Source organism: Thunnus maccoyii, chromosome 18, assembly GCF_910596095.1.
Source record: "Thunnus maccoyii chromosome 18, fThuMac1.1, whole genome shotgun sequence".
In the NCBI taxonomy this organism is placed as follows: Eukaryota; Metazoa; Chordata; class Actinopteri; order Scombriformes; family Scombridae; genus Thunnus; species Thunnus maccoyii.
The window spans coordinates 9,632,001-9,645,134 of NC_056550.1; the positions used below are offsets into that span (position 1 = coordinate 9,632,001).

A 13,134-nucleotide genomic window follows, 5' to 3' on the forward strand; every position below is an offset into this window, starting at 1 on the left:
AACAGCTAAAGTAGGGTGGGAGACTACAGCTACATCCACCCAGTGGCCCGTCTGATAAGACTGCCCGCTCTCCTAGACTAACCCAGGGATGTTGAACATCACACCTGCCCTTTCAGAGAGACACACATGGCCTTTTCCTGATTACCAATTCCCCTGGGAAATTTGTGGGCAGCTGTGGAAAAGGCTCTTAGATTCCCTGATGTTGAAATTCACTGGGCCTTTTACCTGTCATTATTCATAATCTCCTATCAATCACAGCCAATGAGACTAGATCATTTATGGGACTCTTTGTTCACTGAGGCAGCTCTATGATAGTTAACAAGCAGGTGTTCCATGAACAGAGGTGCTGAGACTGGGTTCCTGCAGTTGAAGAGACAGTTCTGTTGGAGTTCGAAGAAGCTGCTTGTTGCTGTTGTGTGTGCATGCAGGTATTCATAAGTGCCAAACTTTTGGACAGGTTAATGTGTGTTTAATTATCTGTATTTATGTTTAGAATGCTCCTCCTCACAGTTTATTTAGTATTGTAGTTTAAGTAATTTGTTTGGAGCATGTAATGTAATGCTAATAATAGTACTGATAATGTTCATTTAGCCACTGCATAGATGTGGAGATTTGCTTTTTTATTTACCTTTGGCTGAGTATGCTCAGTTTATAACTTGGCTTATTTTTCCTTTAAATAGAACCATACACTAACCAACAAGTGAACAAGTAAAGAGTGTTGACAACATTTAATAAACATGCTGCAAAACAAGTTTAATGCCTTGTCCCTAATCAGACATCTGTGTCTTTTCAACATACTGAACCAAAAGGCTTTCTTTCATTCAGTGTGGGATGCCTTAAAATTTCTGAAGTTCTTGGCATCAAACATCTTGACTTTATGTTGGAACTAACAAATACAGTAACATCAAGGCAGCATATAAACGGTTAGGGAACACTGAACAACCATAAGAAACACAAAATCTTATTCTATAAAGGAATATGGCTAAAATCAGATTGATTCTGTTTCTCACCGGCCACAAGAGAAATAGAAGCACTAATAATTTCTCCACTGTTTGCTTATTCATTTTAAGATGCACCAAAACTGAAAATAGATTTTATTGATAATTCATTAGGCTCCCCAGGGCTGTGCTCCAAGCTACATATGATAGTTTTAAACTTTTTAAATCACAGAGCAGCTTTAAGAGCTTGGCTATCTTTTTTCTATCTGCTTGAGGCTAAAAGCAAAAGACTAAATGCTAAAAGTGACAGATAAACCTACTGTCAGTGTCAGAGTCCGTCAGTGTATATTCTTTGTAAATATCCCCATTAAACGGGCTATTTCAGCGCAAAAAGGCCCTTTTGTAAATTTGTTGTATGCTATATCTTGATGCAATTATAAGTATTATGTCTAACATTTCATTTGACCCAGTTGTTGGTATTTTTACCTGTTGCACTGGTTTCAGAAGTTTCCGTGTATGGATCAAACTCAATATTATTACTACTATTGAGTGGTTCTAATCTTAGTAGTGCAACTAAAAATTTGGTTCTGTGTGTTTTCTTCTCTCTTTAATAGAATACTTGGGTATGAAAAATAGATGAATTATCATTAGCATTAGCATTTTCTTTGGTATCAGCATTAATATTCTGTCCAAGCTATTAAAGGGAAAAGGGGATAAACCTCTGCCTTGTAATCACTAAAAAATGTCCCAGTTAATACAAGTCATCATAACACAAACACACACACACACACACACACACACACACACCTCAGCCTTTCTACAGGAATGTAAAAAACTCTGTAAGGATTGCTCTATTCTCTGGAATGTTGTTCATCAGTCCCATCAAAACACACACTTACACAGACACAAACACAGACACAGACACACACACACACACACATACACACCATTTCACCCAGCTGACATCATGTGCAAAACACCCCTTACTCTCAGACACACCTTTAGCTCCATAGATCCTCCACCCACTTGTTTTGGGGTGTGAGAGAAGAATGTAAATGAACCGGAAGCTAAAGATAAAAATGTATTTAATATTCAACTATTTACTATTTTAGTGGGTTTGCTTATTTTAAATGTTGAGGCAATCTGAGATGAAACTGAAATCTCTTCATATTCACCACCAAAATACACTAAAAGGGACTTCCATTTTATGGTGGACAAGGATCAAAATGTGTTGTCTCTTTCCACATAATAGAATTTCTGTCCACTTTGCGACACACAGATGGATGCCTCTTGAATCCTATTTATATTTATACATATATACTGTATATACAGCATCGGAGCACTTTATTAAAGTTATATGACACTACTACTGAAATACACGTTTTCATGAATGCACCAGCCTGACTTGTTTGTAACATTAAGAAACTTTGGGATCTTTATTAGAGAGAAAACTGTCTGTATTGATAGAAATGGGCTCTAGTGTGGCTGGTCTTTGGTTCAAATCCCTACACATAGAAATCTGAGTTATGTTCCAGCCTCCCTCAATATCTACATGTAAAGTGTGCTTAGGAAAGGCACTCAACCCCCAGCAGTACTCTGTCATCCAGTGACCAACAGCAGAACAAGACCATGTAAAAACAGGTAAAAAGATATGGCTGGACCATGTATGAAACACTAGACAGCTCAACCAGATCTGTCAACTCTCCTGTTTTTCCCGGGTTTCTCCCGTATTTTCACCCCCTCTCCCGCCATGCTCCCATTATGTAATTTCCCCCATAAATCTCCTGTATTTTTCTTTTTTCATTTTTGCAGTTATACAGAATCCTAATTGGCACAATCAAGTTGTTTCAGTTAGATCAGTTAGTTAGACTTGCAAGAGGTAAATTTTCCTAAGGGTTCTGTAATGTTTTTTTTTAATACCTAAAGGTTTTTAATAACCTTCAGAGAACCTTTAGGGAACATTCCCTGAAGATTACCTGTTTGCAGGGCAGCCTGTAAAAATTGCATTTAATTTTATCTTTGCCACTTGTTTTTTCATTAATCATTGCAAGTGGGAGCCTGTGGACCAACTTGAAGAATTTCATTGGTCTGAGTTTCAGTGTGGAGTTCTGGTGTCCCATCCTCACCCAAGTGTTTCTGGCTAACATAAAGGAACAACTTTTAATTTTTGTCATTTTTTTGTGAATGCAAATGTGTAAACTTATGCGTAAACAATTAATTGAAATTTAATCAAAATTGCAATATGGCCTACCGCAGTTTTCAAATTGCAGGAGGTGCAATATTTGTTAAAGGCAAAATCAGCATCAAAATACCATTTTAAATTAAATATTGTCGCAGAGATGTCCTTGCTTACACATCATATTCTACAGATTTAAGAAAATACCTTTCTCTGGTACAGATCCCCACAAAAATCAAAACACAATCATTTTAATATGTTTTTCCATGCAAATGAGAATAATGATGTAAAGTTATCATTGGCTCTAATATTGCAAATCATATCGCAACTGTAATATCAGTCAAAATAATTGCAATTAGATGTTTTTCAAAAAACGCTCAGCCCTATTCTGGTACTCAACTAGAGTAGCTTTGCATGATTCACAGTTCAAAAAACTCCTTATTTATCTTATACTGGCCTTTTATACAACCCCTCAGTTCAGCCTCTCTCTCTTAACGGGCAGTCTTAGCTCCTGTCTCTTTAAGGCCCCCCTCCTGATGAGCCCACTCTGTTCTGATTGGCCAGCTTCAGGAAGCCTAGCGAGGGGCAGCCGTATCAGAGTCGAGTTAAGTTACTGCCGATGAAAACCCAACATTTCCTGCTTTACTGCTTCATATTAAAAGCTTTTAAATGACTACATAATGGAAGATTTTTATTGTGAAGAATTTACAGGAAATTAAACATGTTCCTCACCTCATTAGTAGAGCTTCATTAGCGGCACTAAAAACTGGTCTGAACAACAAGATATGGAGATATTTGCAGCTCTTTGTTCAGTGGATCAATTAGAAATAATGCAAGGAGGAATAGTACAAGCAGAAACTGCCACAGTGATGATGATGTTTGATGAAGAGCCGCAGACAACCAGCACACCTCCAACATGTGAATTGCGTGCTGTGCATAGAGCAGATGACCATATAAAGAAATCTGTCATGAGCCATTGTTGGCTCGATTTGAAAGTAGAAAAAAATGTTGGAAACCGAGCGTTCAGAGCAGTCTGAAGCCAGTGCTTTTTGCTCACAGTGATTACTTCTACATATGTTTACCTCATTATTTGACAGTTTGGCCACATTTAATATGAACATCCGGTATTGTAACATTACATATATGACTGAAAAAAAGGAAAAGCATAATAGGTCCCCTTTAAAGGAGGGAAACAGGTTACTCTCCATCAGAGAGTGGCACACATAAATACACACACACACACAAGCTCCATCAATAATCTCTCAGAAACAAAGAACAAAGTAAAAAAGAGCAGTTCTGCCTTTGAAAGTTACTCAGAGTGACTCATGTACCACTGCATACTCACATCTGTGTCGTTGAAGGCAGAGCAATGGGCGTGTCCAGGAAGGCTTGTAGAGGTACAGGTGAGAAAGGCGTACCCCGTCAATTACAACCTATCTGCACTGTACATCAACAGCAGCTCACACACACATCTCTGCATACTGATGACAACACCCTGCCAAGGTAAGACTGTATGTATATGTGATGTGCAGAGAGGGGATTTGATTTTATGCTGAAAGTGTGAGAGATCAGATTTTGTTTCTTGAGTTTTTAAGACCTGAGAGCCTTCCTTCTCCACATCTGTTTCTAGCTGGGTCTTGATCAGCTTCAATTTGGATTTGATTTTATGCTGACAGAGTGAGAGATCAGATTTTGTTTTTTGAGTTTTTAAAATGAAATTATTATTATAGATTATTATAAAGTCAGACGAAAAAAGGAGGAAGAGAATTTTAATATCCAGCGTTCTCCTATTAAATCATTGCTAATACATTTGATCTAATTGATCTGCATCTATTGTGCTTTTACTGCTGGAATGTGATAACTGACACAACAGGTTTTATAGCCTCCAGCCTCCCCTCATCTCTCTCATGGCAGGGTTGTACAGCTCTGATCTCCACCTGTGATCATGACATGCAGTCACAGAGCCCAGAAGCCCTGCCACACTGCTGCAGAGCGGAGCGGCACACTGATTGCTTGTTTATTCAAAGTTTATTAATATTGAATGTGTCACATGTCCAAATTGACACCCCCCTTCCTTGGGTCCTCAGCAATATACCTGCCAAGTGTGAAGTCAATCAGATGAAATGTTGTCAAGATACGTGAAGGACACACATACATACAGAAAGACAGACAGACATACAGAGATTCCCTCCTTTATAGTTAGATTTCTGAAGCTCAAGCACAGCAGAGCTTTCTGATGCAAACTGAATTTTTTTCTCTTGTCAGGGAAGCAAGAAGCAATTAATGGTGAAATAAAAAAAATAATTCTTTTGGCCATGAGTTCGTAAATGTTAATGACCTTGTTATGCTCAACTAGGACGTCCCTTTCAATGGGCAGCAGAAGACCTGAGAGCCTTCCTTCTCCACATCTGTTTCTAGCTGGATCTTGATCAGCTTCAATTTGGATTTGATTTTATGCTGAAAGAGTGAGAGATCAGATTTTGTTTCTTGAGTTTTTAAGATGAAAACTGAAGATGTAACAGTTGATGTTTAGCCAGTGAATAAAATCAACAAAATCTTAAATGCTCAGGCAGGAAAGGACTGTTTATTATCATAAAGTCAGATGAAAAAAGGAGGAAGAGAATTTTAATATCCAGCGTTCTCCTATTAAATCATTGTTAATACATTTGATCTAATTGATCTACATCTATTGTGCTTTTACTGCTGGAATGTGATGACTGACACAACTAGTTTTATAGCCTCCAGCTGAGCCTGGGGGAAATTTTCAGACTGGAAGAAAGATTTGTTTTGTTGCTTATTCCCAGCAGTGTTGGGCAGGAGCTTCGCTACAAGTAGCAGCATTACTAGTTCAACTACATTTCTCAGTAGTGTGGTCGTAGCGTTGCTGTTTTCTCAATCAAATAGCTTTTCAGTAGCAAAGCTCTTTTATTGATCAAGTAGTGTGGTAGTGTCCACACAAGCTACATTTTCCCAAGCACTAGTCTTTATTCCCACATCTGACAATGAGTTCCACTTAACATCAACCCAGGAGTTATTGCTTGAACCTTGATGTGCTATTTCCAGACATTAAAATTATTGTCTTAACTCCCACTCCTCATATGATAGGAGTTATTTGGATAGAGGCAAAAAGTTAAATGGTTTGGAGAATTGAAATGTTCTCTACTCTTTATAAACACTAATGCAGTGCCCATTCAAAACGTGCCTGTTCAGAACAGGCTGATTGCTTGGCCTCAGATATTGCTGCTTCAACACACAGAAATATTATTTCTGTTTATGTGAGGTGTGAATGAATACCAACAACAGGAAAGACACTAACATTCTATTATACACAGATTTTAAGTACTAGTTAAGTAATAGTGAATCTTTTCTCATTTTAAGACTAATGAGGGCTGCATTTAAAAATCAAATACATAACAGTGAGCTTTTGAAAAATTCGCATCCTAAAATAAAGTGGATTGATCGCATTGGGCTTATTTTCCATGGCTTCAGTTCGGATCATTTGAGTGGGTATGTTTGCTCAAAAGATTTATGCTTATATGTAGCATACTGGTGTTGAATTGCCCGTGGAAAGTAGCCTAAGACTCTGTCCATTCTTGATTAAAAGCTCTGGTTTTGCTGTCTGCTCTTCTATTTTTAGAGCATGCCATGTGGAAAAACTTTTCTCAAGCTGAGCTGATAATAAAAGGTGACATGAAACCACTGCAGAACACTGATTGGTCAGTCATTTATCTCATTCATGGGCTTTCTGTTTCAGAGGAAGCCTTCTACTGCTCTCTTTTTCTCGTCTTTTTAAAAATGAGTTGGGAAGCCGATAACAAAGCCTTTTAACTTTTAACATTATCAAATGAAGAGAGACATTCTCCCCTCATCTCTCTCATGGCAGGGTTGTACAGCTCTGATCTCCGCCTGTGATCATGACATGCAGTCACAGAGCCCAGAAGCCCCGCCACACTGCTGCAGAGCGGAGCAGCACACTGATTGCTTGTTTATTCAAAGTTTATTAATATTGAATGTGTCACATGTCCAAATTGACACTCCCCTTCCTTGGGTCCTCAGCAATATACCTGCCAAGTGTGAAGTCAATCAGATGAAATGTTGTCAAGATACGTGAAGGACACACATACATACAGAAAGACAGACAGACATACAGAGATTCCCTCCTTTATAGTTAGATTTCTGAAGTTCAAGCACAGCAGAGCTTTCTGATGCAAACTGAATTTTTTTGTCTTGTCAGGGAAGCAAGAAGCAATTAATGGTGAAATAAAAAAAATAATTCTTTTGGCCATGAGTTCGTAAATGTTAATGACCTTGTTATGCCCAACTAGGACGTCCCTTTCAATGGGCAGCAGAAGACCTGAGAGCCTTCCTTCTCCACATCTGTTTCTAGCTGGGTCTTGATCAGCTTCAGTTTGGAGAATGATCGCTTGACTTATGCAGTTGTCACTGGCAATGTAGCATTTATTTTTGACATTGCTGGTAGGGAGAGCATAGGAAGAGCGGAACACCTTAAGTAGTCACAATACTGAATTGGCAAACATCAATGAAAGACGGGGAAGCTCTGTCATTTGTCATGCCTTACCAGTTCCTTGGTGTGGTAAGGCACTGACATACAGCAATAGATTTGCACTAGCCCTCTTGCCTTTGTCATGTATGTTTGTGTCTCCATTTGTTTGTCTGTTAGGAGGGTTACTCAAAGGATTCACTTCCAGATTTCATGACAGGATACATTTTTAAAATGTTTTAACATGCCTAGGCACAAGTTCTACTGGGCATCCCTCTAATTGCTAATGGCTAATGCAAACATACCTCTATCTCTCTCATCTCCTCCCTTGCTGCCTCTAGCTACATTTTGCAGATCCCTTTGTATTGTCTGCAATTTTCTGTCTCTTGGCATCCTGTAGTCATAGGGTAAACCAATGCTAATCTCCCTCTTTGCAAGTGCAAGTTAATCCAAGCTAAAGGGTTGTAAACACATCTTAGGGACAGATAAAGAATACACTACTGAATTCCCTAAAAATTTACTACACCATAAGGCTTATTTCCAGTTCGTACCAAATATTTAGTTTAGAGATGTATGTATCCAGATGTATTGGGCCAATATCTGGCCCAAATCTGGACCACAGTTCATTTTTATTCTGGCCCTGATCCAGCCTACATTCCATATCCTCATTTAGCCCAAATTTTGCATGGAATGATGGCACTGGGGCATTCCACTCCTGTTTGCCAGATCCAGGCAACAAGAAAGCCATAGCAATACCGTATGTCAACCAAGAACGAACCAAATAAACAAGAATCAGCCCACATTCCTAATGTTCATATGGCCTATATCCTGCATGGAATGGTGGCATTTTGGCAATGCACTCCTGTTTGCCAGCAACAGGCCTAGAAACATTGTTTTCGTAGTCACCACAGTCAACATGGTTTGCTAATTCCATTATCCTGTGCATTTGTGTGTCACTGGAAAGACAGCTGCCTTAAGCTGTGCAACCCCAAACAAGGTGCTATCAGTTAATCAGTTCAAATGGGTACATGTGGGGTTCAACCCTAATTGCACCAAACAAGGCAGTGGAAACCAGTTCTTAGACTAGAGGTGGGGTGGGGTCTGTGGCTGGACTGTTAGGACAATGATCCCTGGACTGACATAGTACAGTACATTCCATGTTTATGAGTGGTGGTGGCCAGGGCAAACTTTGCTGTAGAAAAATAATCTTCTGGGAGCATTTCCAGAGAATCTTACCTTCCCAGTTCTAAACATTATCAGTGTGTATGCACCTACACTGAGCTTCACCTCTAAAATTTTATGATTCATTTAGAATCACAGTAAATCATATCTCATATCATATCATATCATATCACATCCAGATTAGCCAGTTCTGAGTGTGCCGTATCTTGGCCAAAACTGGCCCAGATATGTTTTAAGATGACCGGGCCACATTGGCTGCATCATATGTGGGCCACCTCAGGCTCACTTCCAGATCAGCCAGTACTAATTGTGCCGCATCTTTACCCATAGTGGCCCAATACTGTTCAACCATATTTGGGCCATATTTACTATTTCAAATGTGGGCCACATTAGGCTCACACTATGACAGCCAGTGCTGACTGTGCCATACAATTGCCAAAAGTGGGCCAAATTTGTTGTATAGTATTTAGGCCATATTTGCCATATCATATGTCGGGTTCACATCAAGTCAAGCCAGTGCTTCATGTGCCGTATCTTTGTCAGAACTGGCCTAGGTATTTTTTAAGATAACTGGGCCACATTTGCTGCACCATATGTGGGCCACTTTTGGTTTACACCCACATAAACTATTGTTGACTGTGCCAGATCTTTGCCAAAGGTGGTCCACATTTGTTTTGTGATATTTGGGCCATATTCACTATGTATCACATGGGCAACTTTAAAGTCACATCCAGTTTACACATCGCCGAGAGCACCGCATCTTTGCCCAAAATGGCTCACATTTGTTTTGGGATATTTGGGCCATATTTGTTATTTTACATGTAGGCCACTTCAGGCTCACATCCATTTTGTCCGGGCCAGAAGAAGGCCAGCAATGCTGCATCATTGCCTGAAGTGGCCCACTTCCATATGCTATCTGGGCACTGTCCAGGCACTGATACACACACACACACAAACACACAAACACACACACACACACTTTTTCTTTTTAATCTCATTATTACTTGACACTTTGGCAACATTATCTTTGTTACATTCATGCCAATAAAGCATATTGAATTGAATCAAATTGAATTGAGAGAGAGATGCACAGCAACAATAATAATAAAAATATGAAAAATAATAATAAAAATATGAAAAATAATAACAATAGTAGCAGTCGGTGTCGAGCAGGACCACGGGGGCAGCAGGCAGCCCGCAACCACATATCCAGATTTTACAGCTCCAGCAGATTCTACAGCTCCAATACCTGCAAGACGAATGAAAAGCCTACTCAACAGATTTTAGATAGATTTGTGCAAGGCAGCAGTTTAGTGCGAATTCATTGTCAGCAGGTCGCTCAGCACACCCTCAAGTCTGTGACACAAAGAGAAGCATGCAGCTCCGTCACAACCTTACAGTCACTTTCTATCACAGAACAAAATATGTAATTATTAGTGTATTTTATCTTAAATGTAAATGAAGAAGAGCAGCCTTCACAACAATCCCTTTCCTTCTATGCTCTCTCTCTCTGCAGCACAATGAGTACACATAGAAAAAAAGAACCTCCTCCCTACATCGTACCTGGTAAGCCTAAACACACATGCTCACACACATCATCGTCACCATCATCTTTATCATCAGATTATCTATTAACAAACTATCTTGTTTTTGTCTCTCCTCCCCTCCTATGTTTTTTTCTCTTTCTTTTCTTCTTCCGTTCCAATTGAAGGTCAGGGAAACAGGGTGAACATTTACCACACTCCATTCACCCCTTCTCCCGCCTTATAGGACTCCGTGTCTCCGGTCACACCAGGTAAACTCTCACTTTGTGGAGATGTATTTAAAAAAGATTAGCTATAGTTTATTCTAGTACATTGTAAGTTTGTGCCATTAAAACTAAGAAACTCTTGTTGGGTTTAAATAAAGTTTGAAACATTGTAGTAATTTTCACTTGCTCACACACATCATGACCATCGTCTTCATCATCAGATTAGCTCACTAACCATCGTGTTTTTGTCTCTTCTCTCCTCCCCTCCTATATTTTTTCTCTTTCTTTTCTCCTTCTGTTCCAGTTGAAAATCAGGAGGACGGGATGCACATTTATTACACACCGTTCAACCCTCCTCCCTCCTCACAGGACTCCATGTCTCAAGTCCCACCAGGTAAACTCACACTTCCTGGAGACACATATCAAAAACATTATTATAGTTTTTTCCAGTACATTGTAAGTTTTTCATCTAAACTAAGAAACTCTTATTGAGTTTAAATAAAGTTTCGAACATTGTAGTTATTTTTTTATTCTTGCCACTGCTTCACCTGTCTTAAATCCTTCCTCCTCTCTCCCTCCATCAGTGTACACCAGCGGAGGAGGAGCCGTGGGTTCAGGTCTCGATTCTGAAGATGGCAAAAGAAAATTTGTGAGCTACGACACGGTGCTGGGGAATTGTCCCGGCATGACAACCTGCTTTTCCTGCCAGCAGCAGGTCATGACCAACATTACCTACAAAGCTGGAACTTACGCCTGGCTGATGTGTACACTCTTCATCATCCTCGGGTGAGTGTAAGGTTCAGGGCTGTTGTTGTATCTTAGCACTTTGTACTAAAATGTGTCCTGGTTGATCTGACAAGAATCTCTAAATACAGATGTGAACACACCTTAAAACACTTTGGATGCATAAAAATACTCTGCTTTGAATAATAATTTGTTTCTGATATGGTTTTTCTACCAAAAAATCTTAAAATTACATCTAATCCTTCTTCCTCATTGAAAATCCAAAATGTATGAATATATAAATATTTATCATTCCAAAAGTTCAACTGCTTGACACAAGATGTCTCCTACTTCACTGTAAAGTCCATTCTCAGTGTATGTGCACTGGACGCTTCAAGTTTCCACATGCCTCTTGTGTGTAAGTTACATACTGTAGCACAATTGTCTCCAGACTAGAAGTGATGTCACAAATCATTCTCATACATACACGCCTTAAACTCAGATTCAAAGTGAGCTCTCCCCACTTCTGCAGCCGAATGGGAAAACAGCCTCCTTGTGTCTTTGTATGCATCATTCTGCACAGTGACGGTCAAACATCCAAGTAACAATAAGCAAAACACATTTTTGAGTGTAAGGGAAGGTTACTAATGCACCATATATTGTAAATTTTGCAATTAATCAAATTAACAAATAACTCTTAACATACATAATCCAGCCTTGCGTCATGAAGTCAACTCAAGTCACTTTTGAAGGTTTGGATGCATGAGCCCAAACATACAGTATAATGTAATGAGAATGTGTCCCTGATCTTGCCAAAAGTTCTCAAAGTGTTATTTAGTGAGAGTGTGTCGCAAGTTGACACAAAAAAATTGACAAAAGTTGTGATTGCCATTCCGCCTCAGCTGCATCTACAAGTAATTTTACTATAACTTGCTTAGACAGTACTTCTTTTCATTTTTTTTCTTCTTTTGTGGAGTTTTCCCTATCCACACCATGGGTCTAAAAGGATAGAGGGTGTCATATTTAGTTTCACAGGTGTCATTTTGACTGCATAGATGCAATTGTTTTTCATTTAATAAAACCAAAAACAAATGATCAAACACAAAAATTTATAGTGGTCAAGAAAACTTACTATGTGACACTAACTGTGTGTGTGTGTGTGTGTGTGTGTGTGTGTGTGTGTGTGTGTGTGTGTGTGTGTGTGTGTGTGTGTGTATGTGTGTGTGTGTGTGTGTGTGCGCTACAGGTTAACCATGTGCCTGGTACCATTCTGCCTGTTTATCGTCTGGAAACAGACTAAGGATGTGTACCACACGTGCCCCCTCTGCAACAGAGTCCTTCACGTCGAGAGGAAAAAATGCTGTAAATGACAGACATGAAGGCAGAGCTGGACCCATTGAAATAAGACATAACATCCTGTTACCTTTGTCTGCAGTTGCCCCGTCTTATGAAATTGTTGAGGAGAGGTCGCACTTCAAATGTAGCTTATTTCCATGGATGAGCCATTGCACAAGGCAAAATCAAACATGAATGACTTCCACGTATTATTAGTAAACAGACTGGGAGTGATTGTATTGTCAGAGTTTAAAGGATAGGTTCACAGTATTTCAAGTCTGCCCTAAAACAAAAGTCAGGTATCCATATATAGATGTGCAGCAAGGAACAGGTTTCCCTTGCTGTAATCATTCCTGCTGTTCATACTGGCCATTAGAAGATTCCTTCCTAATGCTCTGTCAATGTAGGTGATGGAGGACAAAATCCACAGTTCTCGTTTTATGCAAAAATGTATTCAAAAGTTTATCTGAATCCTATATGAAGCTTCAGCAGTCTGAATTAGTCAAATCAAGTGAATTCCAAAGTCTTT

The 13,134-nt window shown here is 39.3% G+C and overlaps 1 protein-coding gene across 1 annotated transcript; it reads left to right on the top strand.

The window, feature by feature from the left end:
• Nucleotides 1-10,308: 10,308 nt before the first annotated feature.
• Nucleotides 10,309-12,845, top strand: LOC121884968 (lipopolysaccharide-induced tumor necrosis factor-alpha factor homolog). Its single transcript, XM_042394108.1, has 5 exons — nt 10,309-10,363; nt 10,509-10,592; nt 10,852-10,941; nt 11,132-11,333; nt 12,517-12,845. The coding sequence occupies exons 3-5, from the start codon at nt 10,872-10,874 to the stop codon at nt 12,638-12,640; spliced, it is 396 nt and encodes a 131-aa protein (XP_042250042.1). The 5' UTR covers nt 10,309-10,363; nt 10,509-10,592; nt 10,852-10,871; the 3' UTR covers nt 12,641-12,845.
• The last annotated feature ends 289 nt before the right edge of the window (nt 12,846-13,134 follow it).

Bases quoted from the DNA above. Each gene is read 5' to 3' on its own strand.
- LOC121884968 (XM_042394108.1), top strand. From the start codon at position 10,872: ATGCACATTTATTACACACCGTTCAACCCTCCTCCCTCCTCACAGGAC. The intron at 10,942-11,131 runs GTAAACTCACAC...TCCCTCCATCAG, and splicing joins CATGTCTCAAGTCCCACCAG to TGTACACCAGCGGAGGAGGA. The intron at 11,334-12,516 runs GTGAGTGTAAGG...TGTGCGCTACAG, and splicing joins ACACTCTTCATCATCCTCGG to GTTAACCATGTGCCTGGTAC.